Genomic DNA, 22276 nt, shown 5'->3' on the forward strand with positions numbered 1-22276 from the left:
CCTGCTGGGAAAGTTGTTTGACTTATGGCCTTGCTTGCCACCTGTTACGCTAACAATCTAGAAACGCGAATCAACGACGGCAAGTTACAGGAAAACGTGAAAAAGTAAAGGAGGAGCTGAAAAGCTTAGAGAGAAAAGGAAGCAGGGGGGAGAAAAAAAAACTGTCCATCATGATCCTCAGGTGTTGCAGTGTTGATCTGAGGAGCACAGGAAGAGGTAAGATTAAAGTTAATTACAGGCTGTAGCAGGAATGTGTTGTTAAATGTGCGTTAAAATCCGCTTGCAGACAATTTGGTATTAGCCGTTTGTTTAATACATATTGATCCAAGTATCCTCTCCAGTTCCTAATGAAATGTCTCCTGGAATTCAGGTAGACTCTCCGAACTTAATGCTCAGACTCGCCTGTCATTATAAGACCAGATACTACCTCCGTGCTGAAACAAGTGGACCATGCGGAGTCTGTAAGCCTATGTATTTAAAAAAAAAAAAGCCTATGTATGAATAAATCCAAAACAAGCTGTGATCTTGTTGATAAATTCTGCAGGATTGTCTAAAGAAATGCACAATGCCAGGGCTGGGTTTCACTCCCCTGCCCACAGCTGTTAATGGCAGAGTCTCTTATTGTAGAGGCAACATGTTTTGAGTGAACATCCGCTGCCAACAAAACACAATCCTGCGTCACATTCTTTCCTTCTCAGCTGCATTAGCAACGTATGACCTCCAGGTGGCAGAATACGCCCACCGCTCCACAGCACCTGAGTGTTTGTCTTCAAATCCTCCTTGCAGGAATTCAATCCTCCTAACTGGGGAACATTCGTGTAATGCGATGGAGAAACAAAGACTCGCCGCCTAATCTCCCATGTGAGACCTCAGAGTGTACTCAGCTGTTCGTGGAGCTGGGAGCGGTTGGCCATGAACCCAGAGGGCAGAGAGTGACCTTTACAGAAGAAAGTGAGCTATTGTTTCTCACCACCACCCACTTCTGAGCTTCATTCCTTGGCAGCAGCACATTTCTCCCTGTGATACTACTGTACATATCCTTCCTCTGTGTGTGTGTGTGTGTTTGTGCGTATCTGGGCGTAATACTGTACATTTTAATGATGATGCTGTCACTCTTCTTTCATGTTTTGACCTGAATCCATATCATAAAGTCTGCGTGTGTCGGGATGTTGGGTGGGGGGGATGGTGTCATTGTGGTTCTGTTCATGTCGCCCATCTGTGTGTGCTGGATGCTAGGCATTTCTGCTATGCGCCCACTCAGGGACTGGAGTGTTGTTATCTCAGCTGTGGTGGTGCCGGGGCTTCGTTTACCTCCCACCATCATGGAAAAGGTGTTTGTGATTCAGTGAGCAGTCAAGTGTTTCCTCGCTGTGATGCTTGCTCTAGATTCTACACCAAGGGATCCTTCTGCAACTGAGGACAACGCGTGAACGTGTGTGTGTGTGTGTGTGTGTGTGTGTGTGTGAATCTGATTTGAGGGGGGGTTTTCCACCCTGTGTGACTGTGATCGCAGCAGACCGAGCCAATCAGCCGGCGAGCACCATGCCTCCTGATTCTTAATTGGCTGGCTTTCCCGGTGAGTGCAGCTGACACACACAGAGCCAGATGGTTTTATGAGGGAAAGAGCCGGGACCACATTGGGAAAGAGGCAGAGATACAGAGAGGAAAGATTCACGGCGTGCATCAGTTTGTGTATGTGTGTGTGTGTGTGTGTGTGAGTTTGAGTGTGTGTAGCAGCCAGTAATTACCTTCCAGCTTCTGAACCAATCAAGAGCCACAGACAGAGAGAGAGAGAGAGAGAGAGAGAGAGAGAGGGGAAGAGCTACAGAGGGAGGAAGCCCATTTAGATTCTCAGTCTATTCCCAGGGAAAGAGGTAGACAGTGTGTTTATTGAATCAGAGCCAGGGAGAAGGGACGGAAGTGTTTTCTTGGCAAACGGCGCAGCTCATCCTTTCTCATAATTTGCCGAGACGTGCCGGGTTGAAAACAGATGGACAAGATGAACCACAGCTCAGCCGAGGCGGAGGCTGAAACCATAGAGCCACTGCGTTACCTCAGGTAGGCACCTGTTCCTCCTCTGTTGCATGTCTCTCTCCTGATTCTCCTTCTTCTTCTTCTGTTCTTTTCCTGTTCCCCCCCCCCGCTCTCTGTTTGTTTGCAGTCACACACGTTTTTTTTTTGCGAGAAATGATGAGACAGACAGGCAGAATCAAAGAGGAACATCCAGATCTTCTTGCAGGACCCGTGAGACTTTGAGTGTACATTTCATCTCACAGCCTGAATCAGAGCGAGCGTTCAAAAGGAAAACAAGCACAGGAGGGAGTGATGACAGAGATCAATTATTTAAGTTGACTCGCTCGCCAAATGCCACATGAATACCAACACTGATGATGATGATAGTGATGATGATGGTGATGGTGGTGGTAATGAGGATGATGCCAGCAGCCCCCAGGAAACTCCTTCTCCGCTTCGGCGGCTTCTTCGATGCTCTCCTCTCACTCTGCTGAAGCCTCAAATTGAATTAGACATTTGAGCTGTTGTGAAGTCAAAGGGGCCAACGTTCAATTTGTTATTACCGACCAAATCAAGCATCTTATGGTTCAGCATCTCTGTGAATGCGATGGGTGATCCTGTTTTTTTGTTACGCAATCGAGGGTCAGTGTGGCGTGTTCGTGCCCCCCGGCGTCCTCTCCAGCAACACGTCCACTCGCGACGGCAGAAAACTAGAATGTAAAATTTGAGATACAAAGAGAGAAGTACTGATAATGCGCTTGACACCTTTTTTTTTATCTTTATTTTTGTTCATCTTCAGGTGAGTGTTAGGGCCGGAATTTTTCTTTTCATCAGGCACTCAAAAAAAAAAAAGAGTCAAAAATGTCGAGATTAAAGTGGAAAAAACATTTTGTGAATAAAGTGGAAATGTACAGAACAATCTTGACACTTCAAGATTAAAGTCGACATTTCGAGTATGCTTTAGTGGCTGGTTGATGATTTGAATTATGTTAGGTTGGTTATAATGTTATTGAAATTCTATATATATCGATTAACTATGCCGGTGCATCATGAAGAGTGGACCGGAAGAGTTGACTTTTTTTTTTAAAATCCATAATGACAAAAAAAAAAAAAAAAATAGTTTCTCCTCTTGTTTTTTTTTTTTTTTTTTCTCAAATCCTGGTCCTATAACACTCTTCAGTACTTCTGGGATGCACACTAATCAATAACCTTTAGTCATCATGTTCAAACCTGTCCAGGCAAGTCCATTTTATTCATACAGCAGCAATTCACAACAAAAGTTCAACTCATGACACTTCTCGGTTGGAACATGTCTTGACCATACTTTTTCATTGATTCGTTTACAAAGACCTAAACAACCTCGGAGCAGACCCGGACTCATGGAGGGCGGGTGTCTGGCTTGACCGGTTGTCTTGTGAGACACAAAAACCCCGCTCAAATGAAGACATAACCTAAAGATAATAACTTAAAATAAAATGAACATCAGAAAACTGCACTGATAAGAACAAAATGAGAGAAAAACAAAAACAAATTGACAAACATTGTGAAATAAATTTCTCATGGATAATTAGATGTAACGACTAACGGTCCTCGAAGAGGGGGGTCTGTGAAATCTGTTAGACGTCCTCATTAGAGTTCATTTGGATGCGCAGGAAAGGGAAAAGTCAGGTGACGTTGGTCGTCATGGTAACTCTGCTCAGGAGATCTTGTTGACTATGATAAACATGTAGTCAACAGGAATGCCGTCGCAGTTTGGTTAGGCTCAGGAAGAGATGATGGTTTGGGTTAAAATGAGTATGTTTCACTCAACAGTGCGTCTCTGGCGCACAAAGCAATTCATCCAGTGGGACATTTTTTCGCACTATTAGGGTTTCGGACTATTGAGCCATCAGAACAATGCTGTGGCACCCATGAGCCTCCGCTAAGATAACACATCCATATTTCCCAACAGAACTGCTTGTGGTTGAGTTCCATCATGGATCATGGGGGGACTCCGTGGAACTCCTGTGTTGTGCTGGAAGCTGGAAGTTAGTGTTTCTTAGTGAACTTCATTTCTTAACTAACATTTATCACTGTCTCTCTCCGTTAGCGGGGCAGAGAGAGACACTCAGTACGTTTACATGCACAGCTTAGTCCGATTTCAGCCATAGTTCGACTATGCTACTCAATCAGACAACTGCAATTGTCCGAGTTTACATGCCGGTGAGAAAATCGAATTACTGGCTGAAGCATGTCATACCCCGGTACGATAGGTGGCGCTGTACCCATTTCAACTAGTGGTAACAGAGCTACCTCCGGCTGACCTCTTTACGTCACCAGCAACAACAAACTCTGCCTCGGCATTCGAGAAAGATGGCGTATGAAGAGTGAGACGAAGCTACATCTTTGTACATTTCGTATACGGTGTACATGATAATTACACAAACTAGATGCACAATGGCGCTCTTGCTTGTGGTGATTTTGGAGGAAAGCCGCAGCCGCCGCAGCCACCGCAGCCGCCGCCGTCCTTCTACTTCCGGCTCACGGCCTCGGGAAAAAATCTCAAGCCTGCACAAAACGCAAAATCTGATCTGATCAGATGGAACGTATACATGCAGGAGTAATGCGACTATCAATTGAATAATCTAGGTGTATTAATCCGACTATGAGAAATCCGATCTGGTCCGATTTTAGTCAGACTAAAGTGTATACATGCATCTTAAAAATCCAATCACAGTCGGACTACCCCAGTAATTTCGATTTTCTTGAGTGTCATGTAAACGCACTGACTGAGACGAGCTGCACCAAGTCACATTCTTTGGTCTCGGTAAATCTCACCAGCAGCATTAAACAACTTAAACAAATCTGTCTCCGTCTCTGGCTAATCTACCGCAAGAGTGCATTGTCACTCACGAGGACGCGTCGCCGACTGTTGCCTTTCTTCCTTCAGCACCATTCAAATAGCATGACGTGCTTGATATAGCCCTGACAGATGGCTGAATCACGTTTTTCTTCTGCTGAACCCTTTATCTATATGAATCACTCCGTGAGCTCCGAGATTGATTTTTTTACCCTATGGGTGCCCATACGGTGCCTTAAGACATCTTCATACAGTGCACTCCCCTCCGTGTCTACAGGGACACACGCCGTCACTGTCGTTTATTTAGCTCCATCTCACAACTGCCTGCATGTTATTGTCATGTCAGTCAGCGCACACACCTACATATTACATCTACTCCGGGTGCTTTTTTGCTTTTTCTTTTCGTGTCGACAACGCACGCACTTAACCGCCTCGCACTGGCTGCATTAAAATTCTTCGCCGTGTGTGCCGACATGTTAGCATCTGAGGCTGGCAGATTAACCATCACCCGAGAGGTTTCACCCCGGGGTCCTCAGACACTCAGATCTCCGCAGCTTGATTGGGGCTGGCTGGCATTCAATTAAGGCAGTCAATTAACGCCCCCGTACGCTACTGCAAGGGGGAGCTGATTACACACAGTCACGATCATCACCGGGGTCTGTGTATGTGCATGTGTACTCTTTAGATTAACCTCTGGTTCATAATTCATTCCTAATTTATATCCGTCCTCTGAGTTGGTGGCCGACGAGCAGCTGCTGGAGCAGCCTGTTTACGTCGAAGCCTGTTGGGAGCAAAGACAGAAGTAGATGGAGAATATGACTGTCTTGAACTGTTGATTCATGAAAAAAAAAAAAAAAGAGAAAGAAACAAGCATCCGCAGGAGTTAATATTAGCCCCGCAGACACCCTCGTGATGAAGCTGTTCCGTGATCTGATATAATTATAGAGAAATTGTAATGTGGCTGCCAGAGGCGAGGCAGAAAGAATCCCATTAAGTTAATGCATGAGATTCTCAAACGTGCCAGTCCTGCTGTTTTTTAGTGCGGTGACGGTTGCGACCGCAGAGAGATCACGCCAAGCGCCGTTCGGAATAACGGATTAAACTATAATGCAACATAGGATGCCAATCACTGACTCCCAAAGACGTCGACGTAATCCGCTCCGAACGATGAACAAGAGGTGCACCGCATGGTTCTGGGGAACACGTTTCTAATCCGAGGAGAAAGATCTGCCACCTTCCCAGCTTCAAACGGTGTTCTGGGGACCTTGTTTTCCTCTGAGAACAGTTCCAGAAAAAAATCTATATTTCTAAATTTGTTTATTACCTTATTGATATTGTAACTATTAAGATTCTGAGTTCGAATGTCCTCTCCAAAACTGCATAGAGCCCCTTTAAAGTGCAGCGGATAAGCACCTGAAGAGGTGGACGGCCTGTAAACGTTGGTTCTGGACCGGTGAGTCACAGGCTGTGGATCTGAGCACAGACTCTGGTTTCTGGACTATTCGGGCTTGTGTGTTTTGATTCATTTGAGTAAAATAAAGCTGTTTTGCCTCTGTTCGTGGAAGGTCAGGGCTCCTGGTTGGTCACCACTTCACTTGTTCTGTTGTATCCACACTTTTTGTTGTACCAGCAGTAGAGAACTGAAAATAATACAAAAGGCTGTTCTTTTGAAACAATTTCCAGGGCTGACTCAACAAACATCTGTAACATCTGCCACTTTTTAAAATCGAAATATTTAAACTTGAGTGTTTCTGTGATGCGCTCTTTTTTTTTTTTTTTCACCTTCTTCTACCCTGACAGTGATGAATGTTCCGGCTCTCTGCTCCATCTTTTCCCCCTCTCCCCCATCACACCTGAGGCCCGGGGGCCAGTTGCACAGAGACTCTAGACCGGTCTGAGATACTCTCCCAATTGCCGGTCTGCCTACATGTCTATCCGGGCTGCTGCCAGTGTGTCAAGCTGTCTGTCCTTACCTACCTTCATGCCTCTTCTCTTACTTGGCAAACCATGCCTATCGGACTTATTGTCATTCCTTTGGCTCGCTTCCCTTCTTTCAGCTCCCTGCCACCAATTCCTGTGCTGGCAGCTCCAGTTGGCTGTGTGACAGCTCAGCTCATTTATTTATAGGCCAAATATAATGATCGGGGCAGAGGGTTGGCGACGCAGAGAGGAGGAACGGAGGGGACAGATGATTTGCAAGCGGTGCAGTGTTGGGCATAATTTTCCTCCTCCATCAAAGTCAGATTAGCTGTGAGAGTGCTCCATTTCCCATGCTTGAAAGAGGATCGTGTTGGCCAGAGTGGACTGGACGGGAGGCAAAGTGGGATACAGACTGATGGTTTGGTCTCAAGTGAATTATAGGAGCTACAGTGCGTCTGATATTTCTGATCTTAGCTTCCTGAGTAGCGTTGTACAGGTGTAAAGAGTGAGCGAACAGAATTAAAGACGGCTCTAAGTGCATTCACACAAGATGATTTAGTAACTGGGCCCACCTATCTTTGAGGTAGCAGCCCAGTCTCCAGGCTAAAATGTTTGCAGTTAGTGTTTCTGCATAAATTACATTTGAGCGTGTGATAGGCTATGTGCCATGTTGTCATATAACCTGACTGACAGTATCAGGAGGTGAAGGGGATGCTGGTGGAGTCACAAACTAAAAGACTGCTAAAGTCTGCTGCATGCTGTTTGATGACCCTGTTCTTAGTTTAGCTCGTTAGCCAAAAATGTATAACTACACAACAGGGTTTGGTGATGTTTGCCAAATCGACATATGACGATGTCTGCAGTGAAACATCGCGACGGACGATGACATCGTTGTTTATGAATTGGAGGCATTGTGTCCCCTCAGTGTTGTCGTAAGGCTCTCACATAAATCAGCAACCGTCTCACCCTGCAGAGGAAACTGTCTCCCGTTACCTCCAACATACATCCCTGTGCCAGGTTTAAAAGCTTCCTTGTCTCCGCACCACATGTCCGTAACTGAGCCTTGTTTTACCTCATATGCACAAAACAACGTTGGTCGACTAGCTAAGGAAGCCAAGCTAAGTAAAATGAGTATATAAAAAGCACAACTGAGAGAAACAGAGCCTGCAGGGGGAGAAACACTGCTAAGCGAGCATCTTGGTTTCGCCTGACTGAGCTGGTTTAGTAAGAAAATAATAAACAGGACATGGAGACGTGATGTTGGTGCACTGAGCAGCAACATATTTCTATAATTCCCCCCTATGGCAACTCTGAGGGGACACATCACTTAATGGGATCAGCCATCGGCTCGACCTTACTACACAAAGTGCAGCTAAGGCTGATACTTTGTGATACTGTGCTTCTGTGGTTGTTTAGTTGTAAACCATAATACTGCAAATTAAAGTTTAGTGTTGATGATGGCGCTGGGAAAAAAGTTCAGGGAAAGCCAAAATCTAAACAGTTCATCCCGAGAGGGAACTTATCTCGATCAAACTTCAAACCATCCAAAAGCTGTCAAGACATTTCGCTTGAAACCAAAAATGGGAACTTCATGGTCACCCTAAAAAAAAAAAGTAAAGGAATTAACAACCCAGGAGGAGGACCATGAATGTCTGTCCAAAATGTCACGGTAATCCTTTAGTTCAATAGTTCAGCCCAGAAATTAGTCGACTGGTAACCAACCAGCCAAACAGCCAGCGGTGTCGTCCGCCAGAGTAATTCTGCTAGTGTGGCTTAAAAATGCAAATAACTGAATTTACATAAGTCGTTCAGCACATTAGCTAATATATGAAAAGGAGCACAGCAGCTTACAAGCTAATGGGAAACAGGAAGAGTAAAGAGAAATGCAGGTGCGAGGTGTTGATGGTTTTTTCGTGTCGGTTCCAATTCTCCGGTGAGGTTGAGCTCACTTTCACGCGAGTTTTGTCAGCCTCTGTTTTGCTTCGTTTGCCCCCCAGGAAGAAAAAGCCCCTCTCTGTTTCATGTTTAAATTAGTCTCCAGGCAGCAGCCTTTTGTTAACGAAGAACACCAGAGAGCCGTTTGAGGGAGGCTGAGCCAAGACTGTGTCCTCCTCATTAAGACCACATTGTGAATCGTTTCAGGGATTTCACTGGGTATTAGGGGACAGGAGAGGGAAAACAATGTTCTCCCCAAGGTGGCCCAATTTGTTTGACACAAAATCGACAATGACAGATTTGGAGAGGAAACTCCTGAAAACTGCACTTTCTTCAGCACGAGTTGGTTGAGAGCAGAGCGAGAAGGTTACTGCATGTCGAGGTGACGGGGGTTGAGTTTTGGTTTGTTTACCGCCACTTAGAGTTTGGTGTGACAAGCCGTGTACAACGAGTTGTCCTTCAAACAGCGGCATTCGCCCGTGGAGTGTGTCGCAAGACAAAGAGACAAAGACAGAGAGAGAGAGACCACCTGTAATTGCAATTGTGAGGATTTTGTTTTTTAAGTGTGTGCATGTGTTATCGAAACACGGCGTAACGTGCCCAGATAACGAGCGAATGTGACTGTGAGCGAGCGTAAGGCGCCGGTGCGAATTTGTCTATTTGCTGAGAGAGAGGAAGCTCGGTACGTCTTGTCCTTCAGAAACTGACCTTAAAAAAGAAAAAGATTTAAAAATAAAATTCCCTGTCCTCCTTATTCCTCATCTTCGAGTTCTCTCTGCCTCTCTGCTCCCCTCATCGCTCCCTGCAAAACGCCAGACTCTGTCATCATGCTCCTGTTTTACAGCCACACATAAAAAGAGAACGGAGATGGTTACAGCGGGCACCTGCCCTCAAGGCGTCTTCTAACAGTAACAGAGCTCATGTATCATTCCTCTTTCAAGCACAAACTGTAACTCGGAGAGAATCCCACACTGGAGTCGCAGAAAACCAACAATATGTCCTGTTAAAAATGTGTACGCGAAGGCTGCTGGTGAGAATTTGTGCCTGTTTATGCAAGTAATGTGAGTAAGACTGATTTCACAAGGCTAGATGTACTAAAGGGTTTAACTGCCTCCAGGCCCCTACGAGCCAAATTCCCATCAAATGTGCACACCTACGTACAGAGCGATGAGAGTCAAAGGTAACAAACGGCTGCCTGGGAGGCAGGAAAACATATTTGTAAGAATAAAAATCTATACGGTGGTTACAGCTATGATATTCGTGGATGTTTCACTCTGTTTTCACCCTATTAATGCTGAGCCCCCCCCCCTCCTGAAAAGCCCAGTGTGCTCTGATTGGTCAGCTCTCACATGCCTGGGCAGGCACCACCCCACCCACGTTTCCACATCCGCACGGCTGACGGCTGATGACTGTTTAGTTGTGACATCACAGGCTTACAGAAGACCTGACGGCTCATTTAAAGGTGACAGGTTGTGCCACTTCTCCCTGAATTCACTTATTTGCTTCTTGAACAGTTACCTATTTATGATCAAAATGACATATATGGGACTTTTAAACAAGCACCAAACGATGCTAAGAGTTTATTCTATATGTATAATTGTCACAGCAGGGTGTGACTGGCCCACTGGACTCCATGTGGGAATTGATTTAAAGTCTGCTACCGTTTTTCATTTAGTCCTTTTCTGAGGTACAAAAGTGCTCCCTGTAATTACACAGGCTTTCATCTGACCGAAACAGATCACCACGCTATTATTAGAGGCGGAACATTATTTCACTCGACAGGTTCACAGTGTGCCTCGATTAGCTGCTTTTAATTAAACTATTGTGCTGCTTAAATGTCATCCTTTTAAATGATATCTTGGTAATTTACATATTGCAGGTGAAGCATACACTGTTGTTGGTGGCCTTTTCTCTGCCCTGACTTCTACTTTTGATTGTTCACATCCACCACTTTTACACATTTTCTTGTGTGATTCACTCACGACCAAGCAACACCACCTGCCACCATTAGAGTAAATACATTTTTACAGTTAATAAGGGACTAATGATAAAAGGTGTTTCCAAAGTGTGGGTCACAAATATCCATTTAGCTTTTCCAGAATTACTACTGAGGGATGTGAGGGATGCGTCTCTGTTTTATTTAGTCACTCGTGTTTTCCTTAATGGATGGATGATGGCCAGAAATATGAGAATACGATCTATTTTTTTTCAAGAAACAATCGTTTTCTTTCTGTTTCTTAAAGTGTGTTTGATGGTTATCTAAAAGGAGAGGTTCATCATTTTGCATCAGTTTTCTCATAACTGTCCAATGCTGCAGCTGAAATGCTCTGTTTTAGCTCCTCCTCTATTAAAGGCTCCTCCTCCCGAATACCCGGTCTGCTCTGATTGGCCAGCTCGCACACGCCTGAGCCAGCAACGCTAACAACAACAGAGCAGCTGTGCTGATTTAATTCTTACGTGCCAAACTAGCCGCTATGCATACATTATGCAAATGCGTTACATGGTGTGATATCACCCAGTCACAGCATTAACGGTGGGACCACTGACGAGGCGTTTCAGGAGCAGTGTTTTCTGTGGGAGAGAGGAGCTTAAACTCTCAAGATCTTTTACAAGCATGAAAGACGCATGTACAACACTGAAGGAAACGTCCATCATCAGTTTTGAACTGTTTTATACAATCCGTCTACATTACATGACAAATAGGACACAATAGATGTAAAATGATGACGTCTGCTTCAGAGAGACGACCAATAAAGACATCGGAATAACCATTTAAAATCATGTGTAAATGTCTGCGCTTTTGTGTGTGTGTGGGACGATTGTGTGTGTGTGTGTTTGTTTGTTTATATGCCTCGATGATATTTATGCACACTTTAATGCATGTAGACAGGATGCATTGTCATCCAGGGCAACCATTTGTTATTTTGTTTACCGGGCCCGCATTTAGAAAGCTGACAGCCATGAGAGAGTGAAGAAAAAGAGAGACGGATTACAGTGCGTGCAGTGTGCATCCCTCCATGTGTGTCTGTGAGTGTGTAAGTGCGCATGGGTTTAGGTTTTACAAAACAGGTATTGTGGCGCTCGCTCCTCTGTTTCCAGTACAATAGGGGTCGGGGTATTTGTGTATGTGTGTATGTATGTTTTCATTCACTTGCATTGTTTTTCTGTTCCTTTATGTGAATCTGTTTGTCCAATTTAATAACAACCAATCAGCCATGTTGAGTAGAGAGATAAAGAAAAGTATCTCCAAGAGCTGTCAGATTTACTGCGTTGCTCTGTAATCTTCATTTTCATGCTTCTGCAAAAAGAATCATTATCGCCCTATATCCACCAAGAGCCTCTGTCTTGTTTTTTCGGTATTGATTTCAAGTGTGGAATGACGTGAGGAAATTGATTATTGTAATAACTTATTGGCCCTTGATCCAAAAAACTCTTGGCTGAGCCTTGAACACGTGTGCCAAGGCATTGATCTTTGAGTGGCTCTAAAGTGAGCGGGACTAATCCATCAATTCTTATCAAGTGAGGACTGACAGAGCAGTCAATTTAAAAGACTTGTGTCACCGAAAATTCATTTATTCTCAAATTCCCCGCGGCGGCGTCGCTCAGGTAGCTTCGGTCGTCAGATATTTCCCCAGCGATCGCTTCTTTCATCGAGTCCTTAAAATAAGACGCGAGCAGACTCATCCTGAGCTCACGTTTGCCACTAATTCATCACCACGCAGTGTTTTTCAACCTGTCATTCCAGATTCTGTCATTTCCAGCTGCCACCAGTGCTCCTCATCAGTTCCAGTCATCTGCTCCTCATTCACCAGTTACCCCTATAGTATATATACCTGCCTGGGAAGCTCATGATCGGCAACGGAAACAGCCGTGGGCGTCAGTATATAGGTGTTCCTTGGTAGCCCTGCAGGCTTCACTACTCATACTGGAGAGTAAAAAATGGTGGAACATATTCTGTCACCTCTGCTTGGATTCGACGAACACTGATTCAAGCAGTGCAGATGCTTTGAGGGAAACGATATACATTTATTAATCATTTAACAACACCAGGGTTTGCAAAATAAATGTTTAATTATGAGTTTTCGAGTTTCTAATTTGAGTCCTTCACAGAAAAAGAAAAGAGAAACTATTTTATAAAATGGAGTGTTGATGATGAACAGAGGAGTCTCACCGCCTGATGAATGAGGCGGCTCCGTAGTCTGGAGGATACTTCTATATCTTTTGCCAGATGACAGCAGGGTGAACAGACGGAGGTGGGTGTTGTCTTTTAATATCCTTTAGGTTTTCTGTGCAGACATGTCACTTCACTTCATTATTAAGTTTCCCGAGGAAGGAGAGCCTTTCCTGTGAATTTTTGTTCTCCACATTTTAAATCTCCAGAGTGGCCGTGGCCTCAAAACCTTGAATCAGAGGAGTCCAAAAGCAACTTGCTGTACAGAGAATTCCCGAGAGGGATTTGAACTCTGGATAAGAGCACGATGGCCCTGGTGAAATGCAGCCGTGTGTTTGCTTTTGTTTCTCTTATTAAACGCTAACTGCCGTGAGATCTCCCTGATCGGGTGGGAGAGTGTTTTCTCAGGGCAGTACAGAAGTGCAACGATGGATTCTCTGACTTAGAAGAACCATCAGGGTTGAAGCCGGAGAATAGAAGTCCGTCTGGGCCGGTGTCTGGTCTGCAAGATAAAGATCTGGGGTGTCATTTATAAAACATTGCATAGGATCCATAGTAGATGTGTATGGTGCTCCAAAAGAGAAATTTCCTTGTATAAATCCCATATCAGTTTGTTCATACACATCCACATTCAACCATGAATGGCAAATGAACCGCAGATCGATGGTTCTTTGTAATGAATCACAGCCACAGCGATAGGAAGACGGAGAAAAAATGTTGTTCGAAGTTGGAGGTGGAGGTTACAAACACATATTGTATACGCTCATCCGCGTCGTCCACTAGCAGTGGGAGGACAGTGACAGTCAGTGCAGCATCAGGCAGGAGTGGCACCGCACCATTTATGTTGACCACGATCTGACTGTTTCACCTGCCAAAATGTCTGACGATCAGTGTTATCTGATTTGATACGTGAACAGTTTATTTATTTATCAAAGTGTCGTTACGGTGAACGAGGCCTGCGTTATTATCAGGACTCACAATGAGGATAACGATTGTGCGAGCGCTGTCTCGGACTCCATATTCACAAGTTCTTAACTTACACAGCCCACATGTGCTGGTTGTGAGGATGTACCGTGTGTGTGCGTGTGTGTGTGGCAGCCACGGCGCTGTCTCCTACACAACTTGGCTACATGGAAACTAATATCGTACCTATGTCATATGTGCTCAGTATTAATTCTTCGATGATGTAATCTTGGATTTCCACCACCGATGACGATAATTTCGTTATCAAACGGTCCGGCCCTCTCCTCTGCACTCGGGGGAAATGTGTTGGTGAGACAGCGCTGAGTGTAATATTGATTTCAGATTTGAGTTGGCTGACATCTTTTTACATTTAAAAGGTGTTCATGGAATAGTTATACTTCACTACAAGCGCGAGGACAAAGGACTGGTTTGAATGTTTGTGATAACGTAGACCTATAAATAACGTCTGACATGAAGTGAGATGTATTATTACGCCTCTGGCGTTTTAATGTCCAAAGTCCGCTTCAATTCGCCACCTTGCCAGTTACCCTTGCCTCCAAAATGTTTGCATGGGAGAGAGTTTGCCAACACATTCTCCCGTCAAGTTTGTTTGTAAAGATCACAACTTTTGTGTGGGAAGGAGGCGCAATCCTATTCCAGGCCCCATTTTTTTGCGTACACAATGTTTATAAATGAGCCCCAGGGGCCTACAGTGACACTCTTCAGTTATTAATTTCTACTTTTTTATCTTCCCAACCGCTGTGGCCGACTCGCTGACAGGGGTCAGGGCTATTCTGGGGAAAAGCCCGGCAGCTACACGCCTAATGTCATCTCTGCTGGAAAATCAATGGGAGGGGGAGACGGAGAAGGATGCAGATAGTGGTCCAAATAACAGGGAGAGGAGAGGAGAGGAGAGGAGGGAATAGAAGAGAGAGGGCGAGGACCGGTGAACCGATAATAAGATCCGGAGGGGGAGGTGGTGTCCTCGCGCTCACTTTTCTGTCAGCTGTTACCACCTGTCACTCACACTCACTGTGCGCCAGTTGCCATAGAAGCCGAACCGCTCGGCTAACGACCCAGCGAGAGACGTTTCCTGGCGACCTGAGACTGGACCAGGTGATCAGGACTCAGAAAAGGTGCTGCTTATATGTGTGTGTTGCACTCTCATCATTCTCTTCTGCAGTTCCAGTTATAATTATTTAAGACAACAACATCCTGCATTTGTCAGGTAGAGCGTCTCTTCGTGTGTGTGTGTGTGTGTGTGTGTGTGTGTGTGTGTGTGTGCGCGCGCGAGAGAGAATTTTGAGTTTGGTGCCAGGAAGGTTTTCCCTGTTTTGTCGGTAATTGGGTTCACTGACTCGCTCCACTGAGTCCTGATTGCGGTTCTGTTTTGTCTCCCTGTGCAGGAACACTGTGGCTGAATTCTGATTATGTAAATGGCTCGTCTTTTATACAGCTCCCTGTTGTTGTTTATGAACCTGATGGATTACATAAAATAAAATTAGAGCCGGCGTCTGAAAGTCTATTTAATGCGCAGAGGGAGACAATAAAGCTGCAAATGTAATCAGCTTAACGGTAGATTTTGCCCGTGTGCTGATTAAGGCACCTGAAAAACAGCTCTGTCGTCGCGTAACATAAACTTCTGGCTGCTTGATCGTTCAAAGCGGCTCTAAAAACGCCCCCCAAAATACAGTTTACAGACGATGATAAGATTTAATCATGAAACCCTGAAAACATGGATGAAGCATCTTGTTGTCTACACCGCCGAACAATTAATAAAACCTCTCGGCTCAGGCTAAACCACTGCGAGGATCTGTTCTTTTTCTATTAGTGGCGCCGCTGGGGAATTCCTGCCTCCTGAAAGCTTTGATGGACAGACTCCCCGGTGGCCTCTGAGCCAGCGGGTGAATGGTAAAGCTGAGAGAGAGGGCTCGCCGTTAAAAAAGGAAGGCAACCCAGAGAGCCAGACGGTTGAATCAACAGGCAATCAACTAAACGTTTGCACGGAGCGAGTTTCGATCAAACCCCCTCGAGAGGAGACGAGCGGAGGGAGAGAAAATAAGAGGAGCACAGGCGCTGTATGTTTATATTGGATCGCCTGAGCTCACATCTATCTGCGTCTACACTTATGGCTCTCTCGGGCCGAAAAAAATAAAAAAATCAAATTTCTGTGTTTGCGTTATCTTATAATTGCCAGGAGGGGGAGGGAGGCACACGTTTTTTTTTTTCCCTTCTACATTCTCTTGGATTTCTGTCAGCTCACTAATTAGTAACTCTAAAGCCCAAAGGTCTGCCACAGTTGTCCGACGCAATCGGAGTGGGTGGCTCTAAAAACTGTCAACACTAGAATCATTTTCTCGAGAGGCTTTTTATGCAACGCGGAGAAATTACCGCTATTGTTTGACTCTTACAAAAGTGCACAAGGAAGAAGGGACTGCGGCTATTTGAGGCAGCGGCCTAGCGAGAGAGACCCCTCGTTTGTGAGATAAAATCCACTGTATTTTTCTTTTTATAATGAGACGTCAGGATATTTTGCAGCATACTTGCCCCGATCCAAAATGTGAGATTCATGGAGTCTGTGTCTGAGTCTTGTTTCTTTTTCACACCCTTTACCAGGCTCTGGTAGCTCAGAGAGCAAAAGGCAGTGACGCGTACCTGCTGTGACAGCGACACAACGCAGGCGCTGTGGCACGCATCCAAACGATCATGGTCATCATCATCAGCTTCATGTTGTGGCAGAGCAAATAGCCACTCTTACCCCAAATCTCATGCACCACCCAGAGGGCTTGCAAGCGTGTGCTGTCGTGTCAATCCTCCAACAACACAGTTATGATGGAGGGGCACACACCGGGTAACAGGGTTAGCATAATGCTCTGAGGTGATCCCGGAAAAACACCATCAGGATGTGACGCAAACCCCAAATGGCTCGCCGCTAATCAGCCCTTCAATCAGGGGATAAAAGGTAATTACTCCCGCGATAGAACTGATTGCAGGAAAATCCCGTCCCTGCCTCACCGACGCTGGCGTACGAGTCTGAGTTCCGTCATGATGTAAACGCCTCTTGTCCCGAGCTGACCTGGAGACGCATCGAGGGACGTCTCCGAGGTCGCGCTTTGATCGGAGGGCTTTAACTCTAGCCTCCGCGTGCATCTCTGTTAATGGTATGGCTCCATCCTTAAGCGTCAGCTGTACATACTTACTCATAAACAAACACTGCTACGTTAACACATGCATATCCGCCTACTCCCGCTCCAGGCGTACTCTCTCTCACAGTGTGTGTGTGAGCCGTTAACTTGAATCAGCCCTGCTGTCTGTACAGAAGTGGTTCGTTCGGCTCACTTATTCACCTCCAGCTTTTGTTTTGAAGTCTTGGATGTTCAAGCTGAAAGTATCTTCCTTGCCCTGGGAAATTGGAACACATTCGGCACAAAGCACAACGACCCGGCTGGTTTCATCAGCTGTTACAGTGCAGGGTGTTCTGACGCCGAGTCACGTCTCTCTTCTGTTTTGTGTATAAACAGCACGAGCCCTGAACAAACCTTGTCTGTTATCCATTGACACACTGTATCGTCATTCATGATGGTGGAGGCACAACTGTCTTTGTTTTTTGATGATAATTTATCAGCAAATGTCACTTTTTAGTCAGACGCTGTAGCTTTATATGTCCACTCTCCTTAACCTCCCTACTTTTCCCCGTAGCTTTTCTGTTTGATTTAATTTCCCCTCCACAGCACACTGATGGTCCAGGTAATGGGATTAGCCAGCGTTCAGGAGATTTAATAATGATCAGCCATTTAGTTATGCATGAAAATACTGAAAGATCTGCTATTCTTAATTTCACTGAGGGCCAGGATTTCAGACTGCGCATAATTACCTTGACCATTAGTGACCTTCGTCAGGAGATAAAGGTTTCGTTAGTCCCGTAATGCATCCTGCAATTAAGGTATGAAGATCACGAGATAAGGAGTTGGAGAAATGGTCGTACTGACAGCAGTAGAGGCTGTCGAGATGTGTCTCCTAATTTCTGTCATGTTATGCAGATGTTTTTAACAACGCTGTGACGTGAATGAAACCTGGTGGATAAAAAAAAACGAGTGGCCAAACATCGTTCTGATCGCTGCCAGTTGGCTGATCGAAAAACAAGCCAGCAGAATATAAAAAACGGCGCCAATGAGGGTGTTTGCGTAGGCGGCAGTGACAGAAGCCAGCTTAGCGTGACGGCTCCTCCTCCACATCACACCTCCGCGGCGTGCGGCTCTCGCATCTGCACCTCCTTCCTCTCCTGCTGTGGCTTCTTCACCTCCCTTATCATTTCAGAGGGAGGCCACACTCACATAAGCTCCGCGTACGTGCCCACCAAGACTGTCTCAGAGGCACGCATGCAGGGACCCATCATTCCATGCGTACGACGCCCTGCCAGGCTCCCTGGGCCGCACAGCTTGTGTGACATTCTGTTCCTAATGTATGGGAAATGCCACATGCGCATACATTACAGATAAGCCTGTCAGTGCAAAAGCCGATGGTAGCCCGAGGTCACAGCTGCGCATGTGGACCTTTAACAGACGCACTTGTCCGTCAGTGAGGGTGTCGCCGAGGGTAAATGTTTGCGCAGCGGTTGGAATTTACATTTCTGAAGTCGTGTAGGGCGATTGTGCATCAGCAAAACAACAGCGTGCCACGGGGACCGGCTAATTGCTCATCCGAACTGGCACTTGACTGCGAGAAGACTCGACTCGCATCAGTCTCATCCTCTCGAGAGTTCACCCTCTCCTGTTTTGTCCAAGTTCTCGGCTCCGCTCTCATTAGATGTGGCTCACAGGAGTATTCGCTCACTCGCTCGCTCCTCTGCCTTATTTTGAACTCTCGCACCTTCGTCGTTTCTTATTCAAAACATCTCAGAAGAATACTCCTTCCATCAGCACCGCCACCCGCCTTGGTCTCTCTGCACCTCTCGCACATTTGTTCCCCGCCACCTGCCACCCTCAGCATTGTAAACACACCCACGCACACGCGGCCCACGCACATGCGCATATACATGCATGCATACACACGTGCCAGCGTGGTGGCGAAAGGTCGGCCGAATGCCAGATTTGATGCGATGGCTCTCTGGTCCCTCTCATCGTTCCCCCTACCGCTGTGCTCATCAATTATACATAGCCAGCACATTGTGTGTGTGTGTTTACGTGTGCAGGTGCTCTTGTGTGGCGTTACAAACAAAACCTTGCTTGTTGTGAGGGCTTCTGGCCAAATATGACTGTGGGAGATGCTGAGAGACAGTGTAGGCTCGAGGCTGCGCTCTCTCATTAATATGCTCTGAGCTGTTTATATGCCGCCTGTGCTCTGTATCTAATTGCCTTTCAGCTGACCCACCTGCCTTTTTTCCCTTATGAAAGCGTCTCCGCCGGATCACACATTCACATATGGCGGGACACGCGCACGCATACACGCACGCTCGCAGGATGATTAGGAGCGTGAACTCAAAGAAAAAGCCTCGTAGAGAAAACATCCGTTTCTTTTTTGGGCGGCTTTATCTAGTTTCCCTGGGCGCTCTCTCATGTTGCCTTTCACCGACAACGCTGCAAAACAGAGCCGCAAAAAAGTTCTCGCAGAAAGGGGGGGGGGGACACTTTTTTTCTCGCACCCTCGAGCACCAAATGTTTCCGTCTTCCTCACGCACTTCCTCGACTTCAGATGCCTCCTGTGCAGAGAGCTCCTCGTTTCGGCACGCGCAACCCCGTGAGGATCGCAGAGTAGAAGAGAATAAAACACGCGGCCCTTTTGGCGGGGCCCTCTGTTGCGACGGCTGAATCTGCCCTGCTGCTCCGCTGAGGGAGAAAACCAGCAGGGGAGAAGGTGCAGAGGGAGGGAGGGCGAATGCGAGACATGCCCTGCAGGTTCAAAACATCTCGACTTCACCTCCAGCTCTCTATTTTTGGCTCAGAACAAAACAGCGTTGCATGTGCAGTGGACGTAAACACCTTATTTTGAACCTGTAGTCCTCTACATCGTCAACGAATAACTAACAACTCAGTAAATGATCTCTTCACTGGTGTTCTGGTTTAAATTGAGTTCTTCTTCTTGTATGTTTGATCCCAGTATTCTTGTTGGTCTTCACATTCCTCTCAAGTGGTTTATTTCAGATCATTCTGACTTTTTAAGTCAAAATCAGGCTTTTCTCTTGGTATCAGACCCTCGAAACTCTCCAACAGCCTCTCTGAAATCAGAGTCAGAGGTTTCTTTTGAACCTCTTCCTGTGTAGAGAAAAACAATGTTTTTGCAGCAGCTGGTTATTGACCTTCATGCGTCTTTGTCTGCTCATAAATCTGCAATAACTGATTTTTTCCTCCACTCAGAACCAACGAAAAAATGTAAATACACGACGCTGACATGGTGAACTTAGTTAGTTGCTAATAAGACACATAAGAAATGAAAATGAATGAGTGTAACAAACACAATAGCTTAAGAAAATGAGACAAAAAAAACCAAAACACAAGATGATTAATGAATATAAAACAAAGGTATGAACACCAGAGTGTAAGCATAGAGCAACATTAGCATTAATTTGGGGTCATCACGTTTCCAGCAGCCCAGCCATTTTGGCTCACTGGTGTAATGTAGTTGTGCAGGGGCCTGTTGCCCTGTAGCTATAAGCTAGTTTATCTTTCTTATTCATAGGTTGGCTTTCCACCTGGTAGCAACCATAATTTAAGCCTGGTAAGCCTCCCGTAATGTGTGTATAAATAAACCCATGGTATGATTATTTAGCACTAATGTTATGTCTTTCTATCCGACCCTCACCTGCTGCGTGGTTGCTGTCACATCACAGAGGGCGGCGTCGATGCTAATGCCAGCTCAACTGCTCCATCGTACCGTACTCAAATTATGGGCTAGACTAGTCCTGTCACTTAACCAGAACCGGTGTTTTCCATACTAACAAGAAGCTAATCCTCATAATCAGAGCGACTTTATTGAGTGAATATTGCAATTATTATGACTGATGATTACATGTTACTTACGCAAGTTCTGCCAGGCAGCATAACCCAGGAAACCTGTGCATTAAAAAAAAAAAGGATTAACCACGGTGGGTTCTTCTTTAGACACATGTTCTAACTGATGAGGGGCCCGCTTTCTGTGCGGTCCCCCAAACCCGTGGTGGCCCTGGTGTTCTGCCTGCATTGTTTATATATAAATCTCTAGTTCTAGTTGCTAAATGCTATTCTGTGTTCACAAAAAAACAGCCGTCTTGCGCTGAAAACGATGCTGATGAGAACAGCAAGGGTGAACCGAAAGAGCAGAGCTGTGGGCCGTGGAACCAAAAAGTCGAGTGATACCTCGATAATGTTGATTATGTGAATACTCGAAATGGATGGCTATAGATATTCTGACTGATTCTTGTAATGTCTCACCCTCAGCTCTCTCTTGTGTGGCGTCTGATAAGAATTAAAGTGAAAACCTTGCATTGGCAAGGCAAATAAATTGCTCGGCTTGCCTTTATACGTTCCTCCCTGGAGAAATCAGGGCTGAGGCCTCATCAGCAGGATACTGAATGTTGGAATTCACTGACTTGATTGCAGCTTTTCGGCACATTTAAATCACAGTACGAAGCATTAATCGCCTTTAAATGCGAATGTTTTGCATGATTACATATTTTGTAATAGTTTGTAATAAGCAGCCCGGTCAGGGTTCCTTTTAATAATGAACCTGTAGTAATCCGTTCTTTCTGTAAATGTTACCTTGTTATTTTCCATGTGTACTCCGTGTCCTTCTCTCCTATCTTTTTATATCGTGCCCTCTTCCCCACGTGTGTCCTCGTGGTATATTTCTCCCCACTCTGTTACACTGTGTCCTGAAGCTAACCAGCCGTGACATCTGGAGCCACATCAGGCCTCGTGGGATTGCAGCCGGACCTGAAAAACAGCAAACATCGTGTTCTCCGCTTCGAGCTGGTTTCAGTGGTCTCGTCAATTAGCCACGTAATGATAGATCGCTGACTCCGATTAAACACTGTCTCATGCTGCCACGGTGAAGCATTGTGGTTTTTTAGCTTACAGCCCGGAGAAAAGTATTTATCTAGCCACATGTGGCAGAGAGATGGGCTGGGAGGAAATTGTCCTCCTCGTGGCAGGGTTTTATTAGTCTGACTCCTTCTTTGTCTCTCGGTATCGCCGGTGGCAGCGGGTCTAATTATGCCGTGTCACCTCCTCCTCCTCTGTTCCCCTCTGTCTGCTGCGTCTCCGCCCTCCCTGTCCGTCCTTCACTTATTTTCATTATGTAGCCATAACAGTTTAGACCCCTCTCCCTCTTACAACCCTTTATTCTCTCAATGCGCACTCTCACCACGGTCCCACATTCTGTACCGCATCGCTCTGTGTTCAAAACCCCATTCCTCCTCCGTATTGTGATTGCACCCAATTACAGGTCCGAAAATGGCATTT

The 22276-nt window shown here is 45.7% G+C and overlaps 1 protein-coding gene across 1 annotated transcript in view; it reads left to right on the top strand.

The window, feature by feature from the left end:
• Nucleotides 1-1212: 1212 nt before the first annotated feature.
• Nucleotides 1213-22276, top strand: part of yjefn3 (YjeF N-terminal domain containing 3) — a 47429-nt gene continuing 26365 nt past the window's right edge. Inside the window, exon 1 of the mRNA XM_030433800.1 lies at nucleotides 1213-2058. Coding sequence (XP_030289660.1) covers nucleotides 1991-2058 — 68 coding nt within the window. The 5' untranslated portion in view covers nucleotides 1213-1990. The remainder of the gene's footprint in view (nucleotides 2059-22276) is intronic.

This window comes from Sparus aurata, chromosome 11, assembly GCF_900880675.1.
Source record: "Sparus aurata chromosome 11, fSpaAur1.1, whole genome shotgun sequence".
Classification (NCBI taxonomy): Eukaryota; Metazoa; Chordata; class Actinopteri; order Spariformes; family Sparidae; genus Sparus; species Sparus aurata.